Source organism: Suricata suricatta, chromosome 9, assembly GCF_006229205.1.
Source record: "Suricata suricatta isolate VVHF042 chromosome 9, meerkat_22Aug2017_6uvM2_HiC, whole genome shotgun sequence".
NCBI classification, from domain to species: Eukaryota; Metazoa; Chordata; class Mammalia; order Carnivora; family Herpestidae; genus Suricata; species Suricata suricatta.
This window is the reverse complement of record NC_043708.1, coordinates 91,422,957-91,436,598: the sequence shown is the minus strand read 5'-3', so window position 1 is coordinate 91,436,598 and position 13,642 is coordinate 91,422,957. Positions and strand designations below refer to the sequence as shown.

The following is a 13,642-nucleotide window of genomic DNA, read 5'->3' as shown; positions in this document are numbered from 1 at the left end:
GGCTTCTATTAGGCCTTCCATGTGCATGCCCAGAAGAGTTTCCACTGGTGCTCTGGCTACCCGCAAACCCAGACATAAGCAAAGCTAGCTTGTGGCCAGCGGGGTATATTGGCTCCACCTCCCTCTGCTGGGCATCACAGTTTCCGGACAGTGTGTGTAGGAGTTCACTTCCCGTGCAAAGGCTGCCCTTGACTACATCAGTTAGAACTCGCTGGAATTGCTTTTTAAATTACACACTTTGTATTGTGCTGTGCCCTGTAAATCTGCCAGTTAAGAAGCTATATTATCCCCAAAACAACTGGGAGCCTAATTATAAAAATATGCATAGTATAGCAAAATAACTTAAGGCAAGGCAGATTACAGACTCCCCACACTCGTGCTGGAGTCTGAGCTATAATCTGGAAGCTGTTGTGGCCCGTTCCCTAGCTGTTTGAGCTCCGCAGTGTGGGTATCAGCCTGTTCAAATCGTCTCAGAAACCTGCCATATTCAATTTCATAGTTTCCCTTGTTATTTATTTATTTTTTAAATGTTTATTTATTTTTGAGAGAGAGAGAGTACAAGCGGGGAAGGGGGCAAAATAGAGGGAGACAGGAGATCTGAAGCAGGCTCTGCGCTAATAGCTTAGAGCCCAAAATGGGGCTCAAACTCCCAAACCATGAGATCATGACCTGAGGTGAGTCAGATGCTCAACCAACTGAGCCACCCAGATGCCCCAATAGTTTCTCTTTTTATCTCTCCCAACAGCTATCTTCTTTTACTGAAATCTGTTTTATTTGCACTCTTGGATCCTTCACACAGAGTCTGCTTTGAAAAGCAGCTTCTGCTGTTAAGAGAGGGTCTTTCGGGACTCAGTAGATGTGAGGAGGTGACCCCTGCTTGTTCTTGCTACAGTTTAGAAGAGGCAGGTGGGGAGTGGTAGCAGAGGGCTCACATTGTGTGCATGCCCAGCTACTTCTTTTGTGAATAATTTTATTAAGATATAATTTATATACCATACAATTCACCCACTTAAAATGTATAATTCAGTGGTGTAAGTATACTCAGAGCTGTGCAGCTATCACTGCAACCAGTTTTAGAAACTTTTCATCACCTCCCCCAAAAAGAAACCCTGTGCCCATGAGGAGTTAGTTGGCATTTCCTCCCAACACTCACTCAGCTGTAGGTTACCACCAACCTACTTTCTGTCCCTGTGGCTTTGCCTATTCTGGCCCAGCTGCTTTTTTTGCCCTTTCTTCGCTCCCCTGAGCAGAGTGTGCAGAGATGTGTCTGGCAAGCCCTTCAGGAATCTGGGTAGAGTTTTGAGGTGTGCTTTTACATCACCAGTGCACCCCCCACTGATCCTGGAGGCACTAGAGCTGCAAAGGGACTGACGGCCTTAGCAGCTGCCCGCATTCTCCTCCAAATTGAGGCCAGACCTCCCCTGAATGATGTGGGGCATCACAGGATTGACTGCTCAAGAGTACTGGCCCTGGGGCGCCTGGTGGCTCAGTCAGCTGAGCGTCCAACTTCGGCCCAGGTCACGATCTCACGGTTTGTGAGATTATGCATTGAGCTCTGTGCTGACAGCTCAGAGCCTGGAGCCTGCTTCAGATTCTGTGTCTCCCTCTCTCTGCCCCTCCCATGCTCATGCTCTGTCTCTCAAAAATAAATAAATGTTAAAAAAGGAAAAGAAAAGAAAGAATATTCAGCCCTGCAGATGGCGGGTTTCGGCTCCAGCACTGGCCTGTAGGGCGAAGACACTGTGTCCCTGGCCAGCCCCTATTAAAGTGCCACACCATCCTGAGACCGCAAGGCAGTTCCACGGTTCCCTGGAACTCTCAGCTTTCCCCTTTACTTCTCTCTGTCCCATCTTCCCTGGGATCCTGTTAGGACAGCAGACACTTGGACAGTTGTTTGGAGGGAAAGAATATTTTGCCATAGGGCAGGGTAGACCTACAATCCTTCAATCCATTACGTTCAGACCACCAAGTGAATCCGATTCGAACCCCCCAGTTCTGGGTCTTTCACCCTGCCTCTCTGGGATTTTCTCTCAAGACATCAAGGCTGAAACTGCCCATCCCACAGGGTAAGTCCCGAAATTTCATTCAGCCTGTCAACTGTGGTCTTCACAGAGCCATTGCCAAGATTCAATAATGCCTCTTAGGTGAGACACGTGATTTGTTCCTCATTGGGCCCCATTCTCATCTTAATCGATCAGATAAGCCTGACTGCTTAGAAGTGAGCCCCTGGCCCTGGTTTTCACTTGTCTGTATGTGCACCCAGTCTCTCTAAAACACATATAGTCCTTCTTAGTGTTGCTGAGGTAAGCTAGGATTTTCCTTTTTTTTAATTTATTTTGAGAGAGAGCAAGAGTACATGGGCAAGGGGCAGAGAGAGAGAGAGAGAGAGAGAGAGAGAGAGAGAGAACCCCAAGCAGGCTCTGCACTGTCAGCACAGAGCCTGATGCAGGGATCTGTCTCACAAACTGTCAGATCATAACCTGAGCCAAGATCAAGTCAGTCGCTTAACTAACTGAGCCACCCAGGTGCCCCAAGCTAGAATTTTCTGAAGGACCTTTACAAAGTATGTCTAAGAATAACATGATTTATGAAGCAATTTTTCAATCCTATCTGATAATATTGTTTACTGTCCATGTAGGTCTTGTTCCCCTTCCTACCTCATCAGAAGGTGCTCTGCCCCAAAGATCTTCTCTCCTTAATCCCCCCGGCCATATCTGCCTACCAGGTGTGAGATGGAGGTAGTAGTGGTACATGGGTGGTCTGACAAAAGAGGGGGCGTGGACTGGAAAGAATGCCCACCTATCCCTAGTGTGAACAGTTCAACACTCAAACTTGTCCAGGTGCACATTAATGACGGAGAAACCAATAGTCCTGAACAGGGTCTGCACTGCCTGCTGCTTCCCTCTAGAGTGATGTGGAAAGCTTTTACACACATCAAGTCACAGAGTTGCACCTTGAAGGGACTGTAAGCTATTAGTCCAACCCCTTCATTATACAGTTAAGGAACCTGGACCCAGCTTGGTTTAGCTGCTAAACCCAGACATTTGACTAATTAATGACAGAGTCAGAACCAGAGCCCAAAGCTTTTGACAACTAGTGCAATGATTTTTATAAAACCTTCCTCCCTCATAGACTGAGAATATGGAGCAACACTCCCGACTACACCTGGACCCACGGTGTACACTCAGGAAGCACACATTGAAACATACCCAAGAAGGTAGCCTTATTCCAAAACACAATTCCATCCTATGTGAACCAGCCAACTCTGGCACAAATTATCAAGAAAGTCAGGAAGCAAGTTAAATTGTCCTACAATTTTCATGAAAACATAGCAGCTCAGTAAAAATATAAACTGCAATGGTTTAACTGTTCTCAGTGTCTGTGGTCCTGGTTGCTGTAAATATTTTAAACTCCAGAGCTCAATAAACTTTAGAAGTCAAAGCAACTATGAGGAATGTGGGTTTTTGTTTATCACATTCACTCAAATGAATGCAAACTGGATTATTTGCAGAACTGATTGGTGAGCCTGTAGAGCCAGTACCTGCTGCTTTTGAGAAGCCATAAGGTGAGAGGAGATGTGCTACAAAATCAACATAGTGGCTATATATTCTAAGAGACAAAGTAAGCTTACGTTGGAAATTTTTTAACTGAGGTGATAATAGACTTTGGAAACTAGGAGAGACACTGCAGCCATGCATTTATTGACTCACAGTGCTTTTGCGTCCACAGGGACCTTGAAATATAGTCTACTCATTTAAAGAAGGCAGAAAAAAAGATCAAGTGATGTGTCCAAGTTCATGCCACAGACTAGAGTCAGAGCAAATATTCCAGCCTACTGTGTAAATTCAATATCTATACATGTATCATAACTGAAGAAGAAAATTAATTTGCACACATCTGAAATACGCCCTTAAGGGTTTATAGTTTTTAAAATGATCACGTCAATATATATTATCTTATTTAGTGCTTATTTTAATCCTGTGATGAAAGAAGGCCATTGTTCTCGGTTTCACAGCTGTGTGAACTAAGGCTCAAAGAACGTGAGGGACTTGCCCAAGATCACACATCTATCATTGGTCACAGAGCTGGAACTTGAGCTGTGTCCTGGGCCCACGTTCATCTACAAAGTTGTCTTATAAATCTGTCTGGCTTTATAAATGTCTCCCAGGCCAGTATGTCTGTGCCCACATGTTCCTAGACAAATTTTTGGCAGACTTTGCAGAACTCATTCAGCTCTTTAGATGCTGTAAAGTCCTTTCTGTCGTTAAATCAGGAATCTGGATTTAAGTTGATGAAGGAATGCTTAACTGACAGCAGATTCTAGGATGTGAGTGTCTATCGTGTTTTATAGAGTATGTTCTAAGACAGAGTCTCTTAAGCCCTATGTGGTGAAGGGCTAGGTGTTTGTTTCTAATTTCCATCTGTCCTGGAACAGTAGTTTTGATACAATAATAAAAATGTATTACTAGGACAATAATAACACACTTGAATGTTGCAGCAATACCAAACTGCCATAAAAATTTCTAATTGCTTATTCTCAATTTTCTGTACTGACTTTGCTGCAGGTCAGTTAGATTTCACAGACCAGTATGGGTTTTCCAACCACATTTTGAGAAACACTGTTCTAAGCAATGCCGTTCCTGAGAGAAATTCCCTGAATAAAGAGTTCCTTAATCGAAGAAGCTTGGGAGACCCCATAAGTATCAGTGCACATTACTATATTAAATTTGGGGAGATCCCCAAGCATTCAGGCACAATAACATATAAAGGCTCTGAGAAGTTCTGCATTTAAAAAGCTTTTTAATCCATGATTAACTCAGTATTTCCCAAACCGATCTCAATACTCATTGTTATTGGATACCTTTCAACATCCTGCAGAATTCATATTTTTTTTATTAATTTATTTTATTTTTATCTTTTTGAGAGACAGAGAGAAACAGTATGAGCGGGGGAGAGTCAGAGAGAGAGGGAGATACAGAATCTGAAGCAGGCTCCAGGCTCTGAGCTAGCTGTCAGCACAGAGCCCAACACGGGACTCGAACACACAATCATGAGATCATGACCTGAGCCAAAGCCGGGCACTTAACCAACTGAGCCACCCAGGCGCCCCTCATATTTCTTGAAATACAGTTGGCTCAGTCTTGCCAACTACAGTTAAAGCACAGGTCCCGGGCATGCCTGAAATGAATGCCTCTGTCTTTTACCTATATCCTCATGTGCTGCCTTTTAAAAATTAAAATTCTTTATCATCTTTTATTCTTGTGGTACACAAAGCCATCCTCTGCCTTTTACCATCTCCCATGCCTATGTCTGCCTCCCACTTAGTACTCACTTTGGGTGACCCTGCCCATAGAGAAGATCAAAGTCTCTTAGGGTAGTTCCCACTACACTCTGCGCCTGCATCCTGCAAACATATCAGCTGCCCACCTTCAAAAGTGGCTCACGACAGGTCGTCTTCTCTTCAACACTACCTTCCACAAACAAAGTATCCTCTTCCCTTTAATCCAGTTCTATGAAAAATACTTAGCTTTTTTTAATGGAAACTGTATGGCTAAACAAGAAGTATAACTTTCACATAAAACACGTGCAGTGGTGTTCCCTGAGCAGCAGTATCTCTTGTCAGCCTCACTATCACTCCCCTCCTCTTGCTCCCTATCTTGCACACTGTGTGGACTCTCATGACCTCTACCTGGTACTTTTCTATGCCGAAATGTATTCCATGGAAATCTCAAAGCATTGCTCTCGTTCATATTCTCTTAACAGTTCTAACAATTGTAGTTCTGTATAATCTTCTAGAAGCATGATTTTGCTTCTGTGGGTTGTTCCTCCTAGCCTCTTAGTTAAGGTCACCCAGTAACTCTCAACAAGCTTTAGACCACTCTTCATCCTACTGATGATATCTCTGCATTCTTATGCAGCACCTCCAACTTCTGCACAGAGTTCTCTCCAGATATACCACATTTCTGGAGTCACAGCCACCCCCCTACAATACTTACCCTTCTAGCCAGGCAGTATGCCAGGATGCCCTGGAGATACAGAATAAGTCAGCAGGTGCCCTCCTCCTGGAGAATCTCACTTCCCAGGTTCTGACATTGTGAAATCTATAAGGCTTGAGAGTTTAGGACAGAAACTTCCAAACTGCATTTCCTCAACATTAGTATGGGACATTAATAGACAGAGTTCTAGGGTTAAATGCACTTGGGAAACATAATTACATTGGCTAACACATATTGTGAATTTTGAGGAAGAGTCTATATATAGTAGGTTTTTCCAAATATGCTTGACCTGCAAACCATATTTTCCAGGATCCCATTGGAGACAGTATCATTTCTCTGACACCATTGAAAAAATGCTGGTTTGGGGGAGGGACCTGGGTGGCTCAGTTAAGCGTCCAACTTCTGCTCAGGTCATGATCTCACAGTTGATGAGTTTGAACCATGCATCAGGCTCTGTGCAGACAGCTCAGAGCCTGGAGCCTGCTTCAGATTATGTGTTTCCCTCTCTCTCTCTGCTTCTCCCCCACTCATGCTCTATCTCTGTCTGTCGCTCAAAAATAAATAAACTTAAAAAAAATTTTTTTTAAGGAAAATACTGGTTTGGAAGTGGTTTCAGCCTACTGGTCCTGCGAACTGCTAAGGACCAGATTGAAGTCATTCAAATATACAACCTGGTTAGGTGGAAAATCTTTGTGATTTCCCTTAGCTCTGCCTTCTGAATGATAAATACGCTGAGTCTACACATGATGCTCAGATACTTTTCCATAGTTATGGTCTGTGTAATTTGCCATCTAGAGCCCTGATGCCTTCCCAGTCTACAGGCCTAGCCCACACCTCCCCACTGAGCTCTAGGCTCCATAATTCTGCTGTCTTTTGGACAGCCACATATTGGAGATCTTTAATAGAATGTCCAGGGGAGCCTGGGTGGCTCAGTCGGTTAAGCATCCGACTTTGGCTCAGGTCATTATTTCATGGTTCGTGGGTTTAAGCCCCAAGTTGGGCTCTGTGCTGACAGCTAGCTCAGAGCCTGGGGTCTGTCTTCAGATTCTGTGTCTCCCTTTCTCTCTGGCCCTGCCCTGCTCATGCTATCTGTCTCATAAATAAATAAAAACATTTAAAAAATAAAAACAACAACAAAAAAAACAGAATGTCTAACAAGCACTTCAAATGCAATTTGTCCCACATAGAAGTGATTCCTGCCTTCATAAAGTTCATTTCTCCATCTGCATTCCCTAATGGCTTCATTGCTACCTTCCAGTCAGAAACCTGGGCGATGTTCCAAACTCCATCCTCCCAGCCAAGTTGTCATTAAGTCCCCTTGATTCTAGCTGCCAGGAAGCTCTTAAATTTGGTCTCTGTATTCTACCCTCAACTGTCATTGTCTAATTTGGGGTCCTCAGTACAGTGGTTTTCTTAGGTTTTCTGGGAAACAGACTCTGGGCTTATGAGTCTTGAATGTAGGCAGGCTATTGGAGAGAACTATGGAGAATAACTCCCATTGGGGGAGTGGAGGAAGAAAGACCAGGCTGAAGAAGTTGAACTTTGATATAGTTGCAAGAATAGCCTCAACCAACCCATGGGGTGCTATGGGACTGGGTGACCCTTCAGAATTGTCCCAACTGGATGCAAAGGATGGGGGAGGGGGGTTCTTAAACCAACACATCCCCTCTCTCTTCATCCTCCATTCTCCACACCCCCATCCCCTACCCTCCTCACCCTCCACTGGATGTAGACAGCCTCCCACCCCACTCCCAGGGTGGCATAACCTTTGGCCAAGGGCATTTCCCAGAATGGCACTCAGCTGAGAACCAACAGCTCCCAACTCTTCTAACACGTGAAGGAATGAATGTCTTACTCCAGAGGAGATCAGGGTGGCATACCCCAGCATCCTTGTCCCTGTTCTTGCCACTTTCTGATTTATCCCTCACAACACCACCAGAAGGTTTTTTCTAAACCCAGATTTAATCACACTACACCCTTTCTCAAACCATTCAGTAATTCCTCCTTACCAACAAGATAAATCTGTTCTGATCTTTGTTCACCTGATAAACTTTGACTCCCACAGCTTTTCTCCTTTGATGTGCTCTTGCCCCACTAACCCCAATCTACTAATGTTTATCAGTCCTACATGAGTGCTGCTCCCCATGCTGGGCATGAGTTTGTCCCACTTCTTTCTTTCTTTTTTTTTTTTTATAGTTTATTGTCAAGTTGGTTTTCATAGAACAACCAGTGCTCATCCCAACAAGTGCCCTCCTCCATGCTTATAACTCCCCTTCCCCTCTCCCTTCCCCCATTAACCCTCAGTTTGTTATCAGTATTTAAGAGTCTCTTATGGTTCGCCTCCCTCTCTCTCCTTAACTATTTTTTCCTCTTTCCCTCCCCCATGGTCCTCTGTTAAGTTTCTCCTGTTCTACATATGAGTGAAAACATATGGTATCTGTCATTCTCCTCCTGACTTATTTCACTTAGCATAACACCCTCGAGTTCCATCCACGTTGCTACAAATGGCCAGATTTCATTCTTTCTCATTGCCATTAACACTCCATTGTATGTATGTATATATATATATCACATCTTCTTGATCCAGTCATCAGGTGATGGACATTTAGGCTCTTTCCATGATTTGGCTATTGTTGACATTGCTGCTATGAACATTGGGGTACATGTACCCCTATGCATCAGCACTCCTGTGTCCCTTGGTTAAATCCCTAGCAGTGCTATTGCTGGATCATAGGGGAGTTCTACTGATAGTTTTTTGAGGAACCTCCACACTGTTTTCCAGAGCAGCTGTACCAGTTTATATTCCCACCAACAGTGTAGGAGGGTGCCCATCTCTCCATACCCTCGCCAGCATCTATAGTCTCCTGATTTGTTCATTTTAGCCACTTTGACCAGTGTGAGGTGGTGTCTCAGTGTGGTTTTGATTTGTGTTTCCCTAATGAAGAGTGATGCTGAGCATCATTTCATGTGTCTGTTGGCAATCTGGATGTCCTCTTTCAAGAAGTGTCTGTTGATATCTTCTTCCCATTTCTTCACTGGATTAGTTTTTTGAGTGTGGCATTTGGTGAGTTCCTTGTAGATTTTGGATACTAGCCCTTTATCCAATAAGTCATTTGTAACTATCTTTTCCCATTTCATCGGTTGCCTATTAGTTTTGTTGATTGTTTCCTTTGCTGTGTCCTACTTCTTTCTAACAAACTCCTATCCATCCTTTCCAGCCCAGTGTAAGCCCCCCTTCTTTTTGATGCCTCCTTTAATATCCCCAAGAAGTAATATCCTATATACTCTTTTTATACTTACAGCTATTTGTCTCTATGACCATAAGAGTGACCTCCTTAAGAGCAAAGCCTGTGTTGTATTCTTTTTTTTTTTATGTTTATTTACTTTTGAGGAGGGAAGGAGCAGAGAGAGGGAGACAGAGGATCTGAAGCATTCTCTGTGCTGACAGAGACAGCCCAATGTGGGGCTTGAACTCACAGGCCTCGAGATCATGACCTGAACCAAAATTGGAAACTTAACCAACTGAGCCACTCAGGTACCTCTGTCATATTCATTTTTGAAGGTGAATGAATCAGTCGGGCACGTGAATCAGTATTATGTAAAGCTAGGCCTACGTGGGCTGATTCAAACTAAATGGAGTTGCCTTCAGTCTAGCCAGCTATTTTTTCAGAGAGTTAATCTAGTTGCCCAGTGAGGGCTATAGGTGCTTCTGGGGACAGGGATTCTGTTTGGGGAATCTCAGCTGCTACAGTATATGTGGCTCAATGCTCTGAGGGATGGGCGTTTAATACATACTTCCCACTATTTTAATACTGCCTCTCATGTTGAGAAGTGGTGGAGCCAGTAACCTTGGGGCGATGTTATGAAAAGTACCATATGACTTGACTGGCCTAAAACTGTCTCTTTTATGACTGAGCTTTTCCTTCATGTCCTTTCTGAAATTCTCACCCTCATATCTCCCTATGATTGGAATTGGACCAGTGGTCCTTCGGTTGAGGTGAATGCATGCTAGGTCCTGGGTAAGCTAATTCATCTGGGGAAGAGAACTTCTGTGTCTATTTATTTTTATTTTACTTGTTTCAAAATTTCTATATTTTGTATATATTTTATTATGTACATACTATAGTAGTGGAGTAACACACATATATATAATTTATAAATCAATAATATTAGGAAGGGTATACTCAAAAAAATTTTTTTACTAAGTAGCACATGGTTAAAACGTTTTAGAGACTCCTTGATTGGACTCCAAAGACTGGAGTCTTCTTCAGCCTTCACCCATGAACTTTTCAGCTGATCTGATTGCTGAGCTAATTTGTGGTAAGGCCTTAGGAAAACTCTGAAATCTAGGAACTGAAGCAATTAGGAATGACAGGTAGGAGCAGGCAGGGGAGCAGTGCTATGTGTGGAGAGCACAGAGACTGTATCTATCCAAATCTAATGAGCCGTCTGGTAAGAAACTGAGAACCTGGAATAAAAAGAGGCAGTGGGTAGAGCAGGAGACTGCAATAAGAGGGCAGCCAACAGGAGGTATGAGGAGATATGAAAGAGTAACAGGACTTCAGGCAGAGACAGAAACCAGCATGTGGTCAAGTTGTGTTGGGAGGGTTAACTTGTGGAGGTTCTGGGCTTGGAGAGGCGCCTGGAATGTGCCAGGAGCAAGTATACCGTCTCGCTGCACACCTTCCTAAGTGCGCTGGTAGTGAAGTGGCCTCAACATGCTGGTGCGGGCAGCTGAGATTCAAGCAGCCAGCCTACCACCTGCCTGGGTGCAGTGCTTGCCGTCAGCCTCCTCAGCCTCTGGGGCATAGGCTGCACTTGTACCTTCCTGTTCAGCATCACCAGGCTTGTGCTTCTGATTCTGGTGCATGCCTGCTCCTGCAAAGCCTCAAGAACAAGACTGAGAACAAGATTGAGAGTATTGGTCTCCAATGGACTCCAATGGGGCTGCTACTAGACGTGCTGGGACAAGAGCAGGAGGCTGGATCCTAGGGGCCTGGGATCTGTACCCAAGACCTGGACAATGCCCCACACCAACTCTGGCATGGAACCAGGGACCCAGAGCCCGTGTCCACTGCCCTAAAAATCGAACTCCCCTTCAATTTCAAAAAACAGGACTTTCACGACCATCCCCCCAGGTCCAAAATTAGGATATCCCTCCTGTCCAGTCCCCATTGCCTCAGAGACCAGACTCTTCCCCAGCCCTGAAGTTGGGGCTTAGAGACCTGAACATCCATGACCATCCTCAAACTCTGGACCCAGAGATACTTTCCCAACCCCAACCTGGGACCCACCCATCTCCCATGCTCAGCCCCAAAGCTGGATCTGGAACAAAGGCCTTCTCTTGAACCCTGGACTAAGGCTTTTTCAGACCCCACCCCAGCTTTGAACCCAGGTCAGAACATTACTAATCTTGAACCTGGGGCCCAAGTGTTCCTAGCCCCCATCAAGACAGAGGAATCAAGCATCCTGGACCCCACACTAGCCAATCTCACTTGACTCTCTCCAGCTCTGCTGAGAGATTCTGCCCCTCATTACCAAAGTTCCAGAGAGATGAGAACCAAGGGGTGCAGTGGGGTGGGGGTAGCCCTAATCCAGAAGGGGCTATCTGTATCAGGATTACTGCAACCATATAGGCTGTTGTATCACTCAAGCCAGAAGGAAGGAAGGAAGGAAGGAAGGAAGGAAGGAAGGAAGGAAGGAAGGAAGGAAGGAAGGAAGGGAGGCAGGGAGGGAGAGAGGGAGGGAGGAAAGAAGAGAGAAAGGAAAAGAAGAATAAAATGTAATGGCCTCTACATCAACCAGGAAGATACCCCATCTGCCTCTCTCTGTGACTGGAGCTCATGTCAGAGTAGAACCAGGCAAAAATGAAGAAAGCACTGGCAGCCACACAGTGCCTATGTAGGGGGCTGAGAAGCAGCATTCTGATTGGAGTCAGGACATTTTTATATAGGTTGTACAGTTATTTGGGGATGGCTATAGGGATGGATTGATGATGGACATTAGGAATGGGTGGAGCACGTTGTTAGCAAGGCAGCCCTTAGTGCCTCTTCGGCAGATGGAAGCTAGTGAGCCGTATTAGCCCTCAAAAAGGAAGTATGGCACCTGAGGTGAGAGAAACCCTGATCCAACCCTAAACCCTGGGGGCCCAAAGGCCACATCGGGATGATACACCAAAAGAGTTCTAATAACCAAGAAGCATGATACCTGATCCAGGACCAAAGAGCATGAGCAGGAAATGGCCTTCTGAGTGGGAGATGAGGTAGGGGAAGAAGGGGACTCCAACACCAAAAAGGACACACAGAGAGACCACTAAACAGAACGTACCTAATATGACAGGTTTAGCCCCAGTTGCAAGGAAACAGGCTTCACATTTCCCAAAGTCCTGGTTCCACTAAATCAGTAGAAAGCTGTTTGATGGGCACAGTAGTCTTACATACAGAGTTGCCTCAGAAACAATAAAGATCAGAAGGATATAAAATGCAATTCCTTTTTCTATTGTTTTCAGACTCTTTTAGGCTCTTAGCGCCACATCTAAGTAATAAGACTTTGCATTTGTAAAGCATTTCAGTTAGCATAAACTTCTGCATATACCATTTCACATATCCTTACCACAACCCAGCAAGGCAGGATTTTGCAGATGGTGATATAAAAATTCAAGCATTAAGTTTGTTTTTTCAGAACAAAACAGAAAATACATTCTGCACATGAGGAACCTGAGGCCCTGGTGGTGTTAATTGATTTACCACTTCCTGCGGACAAGGACCCACAACCAGGACTCATAGAACCCCACCTCCTAATTCTCTATCCTTATATCACGCTTTCCTCCCAGCCCACCATGGTGCTAAAATTAGAGGTCAGCAGCCACAAAGCCGTCCATGAGGAATGGCAAACAAATGTTAGTGGCACTGCCTTTCCACTCTTGAATCTCCCAGGCAAGTGTGTTCTAACATGCGCTGTGTTCTTTTGCAGCATGCAAAAGGAAAGAACAAGAACATGGGAAGGACAGAGGCAACACACCCAAAAAGCCCAGGTTGGTCTTCACAGATGTCCAGCGTCGAACTCTACATGCAATATTCAAGGAAAATAAGCGTCCATCCAAAGAATTGCAAATCACTATTTCCCAGCAGCTGGGGTTGGAGCTGAGCACCGTCAGCAATTTCTTCATGAACGCGAGGAGGAGGAGTCTGGACAAGTGGCAGGACGAGGGCAGCTCCAATTCAGGCAACTCATCTTCTTCATCAAGCACTTGTACCAAAGCATGAAGGAACACCCACAAACTAAACCTCGGTGGAAAAGCTTTAAATAAAAAAATTTTTAAAAGACCAGGACCTCAAGATAGCAGGTTTATACTTAGAAATATTTGAAGAAAAAAAAAGTGTTATTTATAGTCCAAAGAAACCAAAGACTTAGCTCACCTGCATTCTGACTTTGTTCGGAGACACACTTCAGCGGGACAACGACTTGGCAAGAAAAAATCTGGGCAGGAAAGCACCACTGGATCTCACACCTTCAATCCATGATCATTCTCGCTGTGCTTGGCTGTTTTGTGGTTTGGAGCATAGTGATTTTGAGCCATTGAGTGGACATCTTTTAAGATTAGACTTTCTCATCTGTTCCACCATGCCATGAAGGTGTATGGTGTC

The 13,642-nt window shown here is 44.6% G+C and overlaps 1 protein-coding gene across 1 annotated transcript in view; it reads left to right on the top strand.

Moving 5' to 3' along the window:
• Positions 1–13,321, top strand: part of ONECUT1 (one cut homeobox 1) — a 32,928-nt gene extending 19,607 nt beyond the window's left edge. The window contains exon 2 of the mRNA XM_029951685.1: positions 12,969–13,321. Coding sequence (XP_029807545.1) covers positions 12,969–13,261 — 293 coding nt within the window. The 3' untranslated portion in view covers positions 13,262–13,321. The remainder of the gene's footprint in view (positions 1–12,968) is intronic.
• The last annotated feature ends 321 nt before the right edge of the window (positions 13,322–13,642 follow it).